This window comes from Rhododendron vialii, chromosome 1a, assembly GCF_030253575.1.
Source record: "Rhododendron vialii isolate Sample 1 chromosome 1a, ASM3025357v1".
In the NCBI taxonomy this organism is placed as follows: domain Eukaryota; kingdom Viridiplantae; phylum Streptophyta; class Magnoliopsida; order Ericales; family Ericaceae; genus Rhododendron; species Rhododendron vialii.
Genome location: NC_080557.1, coordinates 11,381,247 through 11,385,135, shown reverse-complemented (window position 1 = coordinate 11,385,135; position 3,889 = coordinate 11,381,247). Strand labels below are relative to the sequence as shown.

General features: G+C 44.7%; 1 protein-coding gene across 1 annotated transcript; it reads right to left on the bottom strand.

The window, feature by feature from the left end:
* Positions 1 to 478: 478 nt before the first annotated feature.
* LOC131301520 (DELLA protein SLR1-like) lies at positions 479 to 2,554 on the bottom strand. Its single transcript, XM_058327878.1, has one exon. The coding sequence runs from the start codon at positions 2,232 to 2,234 to the stop codon at positions 639 to 641; it is 1,596 nt and encodes a 531-aa protein (XP_058183861.1). The 5' UTR covers positions 2,235 to 2,554; the 3' UTR covers positions 479 to 638.
* Positions 2,555 to 3,889: the final 1,335 nt, after the last annotated feature.

The following is a 3,889-nucleotide window of genomic DNA, read 5'->3' as shown; positions in this document are numbered from 1 at the left end:
CACCGTAGATAAAGTTGCACTGTGTTAAACATTCACGAGATCCACGTAGCTCGTTCGGTTTGCCGTTTTAAATGTTTATGTTCTAAATTTTAAACAGATAACCAAATAATAGTTTGATAAACTAAGCAAATAATCATTAACTAAAATATACGATCTGTAAATAAATAAACAAATAAAACAATTACGTACACACATATTGAGTTCATATTTTAAGTTTTTATTTTAACAAATAAACAAATAAATTGACCAACCAAACGAGTCCTTGGTGGTGGGATAAACCATTCTTCGGTGAGCTGAAGCACTCATTATTAAGCCCTTGGTTGGTAGATTTTTTTTCCACGTAATTTACCACGGTTCAATTCTTGAAGTTAGGTCACAAGAAAGAAAATTCTTGTGAATTTACTAGTTTCAGGATGGATACTTTATGTTAGAAAAAGACACAAGGCCAGCAATAATTGCACCACAAAAATATACCATATAGAGTAAGCATCCACCATATGATACTTTATTGAAAACCATATTGCTACAAAAAGAGTAGTTCTCTCATAAGATGCCTTTTCGTATGGATTTAAACCCCCCCCCAAAAAAAAAAAAAAAAAATTAAATAAAGCCTTTCACTTGAACCCAAATTACAAGTTTTACAGCATATTATTGTTATGATTATGATGGCTAATCAAATTAAGTGGAGGGTTTGGCTGAGAAACGGCTTGCCAAGCCGAAGCCGCGATGAGGGGCCGGCTATGCCAGCCGAGAGTCAAGCACCCTTCATTCTCCTCCACACAATACCCTTCGGCCGAGAACAAAGTTAACAACATGCTGGCTTGCTTGAATGCATTGGATCCCAAGGGGAGGGGCCTAAACCCTGCCCCACCGAGCCGGACCCTCCACTTGGCCAACGGCTCGTGTCGCTCGACACGAGCCAACCCGTCGCAACACAACACGTTGCATATCTCCCTCTGAATATACATCTCCGCATAGGCTTTATCCGGGTGTCTCAAATAAGTTTCTAACGAGTCGAACATGGTCGAGTAGTAGTGTAGGGCTTCGGTGAATCGGCCGAGAAACTCCGGTTGGTTATGGTTCGCTTCTTGTTCGACCACGGTCACGATTTTCGGGTTCAGGCTCCGGATCCACCCGAGGACGATATCGATCGACGATCCTCGGGTCGGATCCGACCCGAGTAGTCGGTGGAGCTGCATGATTGAGTTCACTGCCACTGCTTCTTTGTGGCCCACTTGCAACATCCACAGCTTCACGTCTTCGAGCCGTGAAGCCGCGACACCACGAAAGGCAAACCGAACGTTAACGGACCGGGCCAATTCGGCCAGCCTGAGCCCGACCTCGCGCAACGAGTCGCGACCGTCGGGTGAAGGCGGGCCGATGCCGGTCAGACGGAGCAGCGGCGGCCCGCCGGGCCGCAGCGCCAGGGCCTGTATCAAAGCCGGCCATTGCAAGCCGTGCATCAAGTTGAAGTCGATGACATGGACGCAATCGTGGCCATCGAACGCTTCCAGTATCGCTTGATTCGCCGTGAAGTGGGCGAACTTCAAGTACGGACAGGCCTCGTAGAAGTGGTGGTACAAAATCTCGTTCTCGTGGGTCGAGCCGATCAGCCCGGCAGTCTGCGGCGCGAAGAGCCGTCGGCTCAGAGCGTCGACGAAGTAGCCAGCCACTTTCCCTATCCCGCAGCCAGTGTCCACACGCGCCAGCAACAACTGCATCTCGTCGATCAAAGCCCCGGCCAATGAGAAGTCGCCACGTTGGACTAGCTCGGCGCACGTCATCAGCATATGGACCAGACGAATACCAGAATCTTCGTCCATCACCACGGCGGCGGAGGTGGTTGTTAACTGTTGGGGGAAAATTTCTCCCTGTTGCGCGGCCGCATGATGGTCGTCCATCCACGGGGTTGTATCGACCGTCCGATCAGCATAAAGGTGATCGGGAAAGGGTGGGTGGAGCTCGGAGAGGAGCGAGTCGACCCAGGAGGCGAGGTCGGAGGGGTTGTAGTGGACGGCGTCGTTTGCGAGGTGGGAGAGGTCCGAGGGGTTGTTGACGATGACGTTCTCAAGACGCTCGAGGCGCTGGGCTACTTGACGGAGCTCCGAGGACCGGACCCGGTACCCGGCTCCGGCGAGGAGGTTGTCGATCCGATCCAGTGGCTTGCCGGCGCATGACGACGATGAGGACGAAGATGCGGCGCTGTTGGTGATAGAAGAGTCGTAGGGGTCCATGGTTGGTGGGTTGTGTGCCGTCTGATCAGATTCCGGTGATCATTTCTAATTCTAGAGAGAGAGAGAGAGAGAGGTGTTTTTGAGTGGAAGGGAGATTGAAGTGGGAGTGGAGGAAGTTAAAAAGTGGTGGCGGTGGAAGTTCAAAGTGATGGATGAGAACTTGAAAGTGAGGGGGTGATGTGATTTGCAGAGAAAGAGAGAGGGGGAGGAGAGAGGGAAAGAAAGAGGGGGGGGGACAGAGGGTCCAGGAAGAGATGGGGACATGTATTCATGTATCAACCATGATGCGTATCTGTCTACTGAAAACGATATCTTTTTCGCCAAACTACCCCTTATTTTTTCGTTTCTTTCGTTTCGAAACCCTCTGGCCTCCAGTTTTGAACCAGTAGTTCTTATTATGTGTCCATGTTTCTGTTGTGTTATATTTTTTTTTTCTCAGCAAACGAAAAGATTTTATTACTCGAAAGGGTACATCGAGGAAAAAAACACAAAAAGAACAAAGAAAGCAAGACCATCCAATAGAGAGTTAGACAGTAACAACGCCTCAATGAATTAGACAGTCATCTCTAATCTATATTATGAGAGAAGGGATCATCACTAATCTATGAAAATGAATTAGACGGTCCAGTTTGCCTGTTTTTGTCCCACTTGGTCGAACCAAACCGTTTATTTTTTTAGAACTCGTCTGTAACATCGACGTCGCATTGGAAATCATGTTGATCCGAAACTAGTTGATATGATTTCGAGGCGCATCAATGGTGAAATAAATGAGTATGATGGTTTGCAATCTTATGTTCGTCTTTTTGCTTTTCAAGATAAAGTGTGTAACAAAATCATATCAACCAATTTCCGATCAATTTGATTTTTGACAAGATCAATTTTCATCATGAAGTTTGAAATGTGAATGGGTAATTAGATCGTCAAAATGGTCCTTGAAGGGCTGGAAGAATCCTATAAGACAAAATGAACTATTCAATTCATTTTCTTGGACTTGATAGAATCTCGTCAGAGTTGTGTCAACCAATCCCCTAATATTTATCACTAGAATCAACTTTGTTTTATCGAATTCTCGGCAAACCAATCGCATTCTATGTATGAAAGTAATGATTTTTGTTCACACTAAGAATGAAAACTTATGCGAATTTTCTCATTTCAAACACAGAATGCGATTGCAGTATAAACGTAAATGCATTAAAGTAAAATTAAGAAAACTGTTTTTCGCACTCCTGTTTTACTCTTTCATATATGAAAAAATAAACTAATGGAGTGATAACATGGTAGATTTACATAACTAGAGATTAAAAAAAATGTGGTTAAAAAAAAGTGTGGAAATTACAATTTTGTAATTAAGGGGTGAACATGAAGCACATGGATACAAATAGTTATGTGTTGTGGCGATCTAGATAGTCACACATGTTGATTTGCTGAAGTGCACCGTGCACGGTGGACATGTTAGGTACATGGATTTTCTATGTTGGATATAAGTTTTTGACTCGAGGGGCATGGATGATACTCCGACATTTTACTGGGGCGTGAGTGAAAAAATGTAAGATGATATTGACATACAAACAATGCATTACCAAAAATGGGTTTCTTACGTTAACCCGAAAAAAACCTTTTAACAACAATTAAGTTCTCCAAAATTAATGATTATA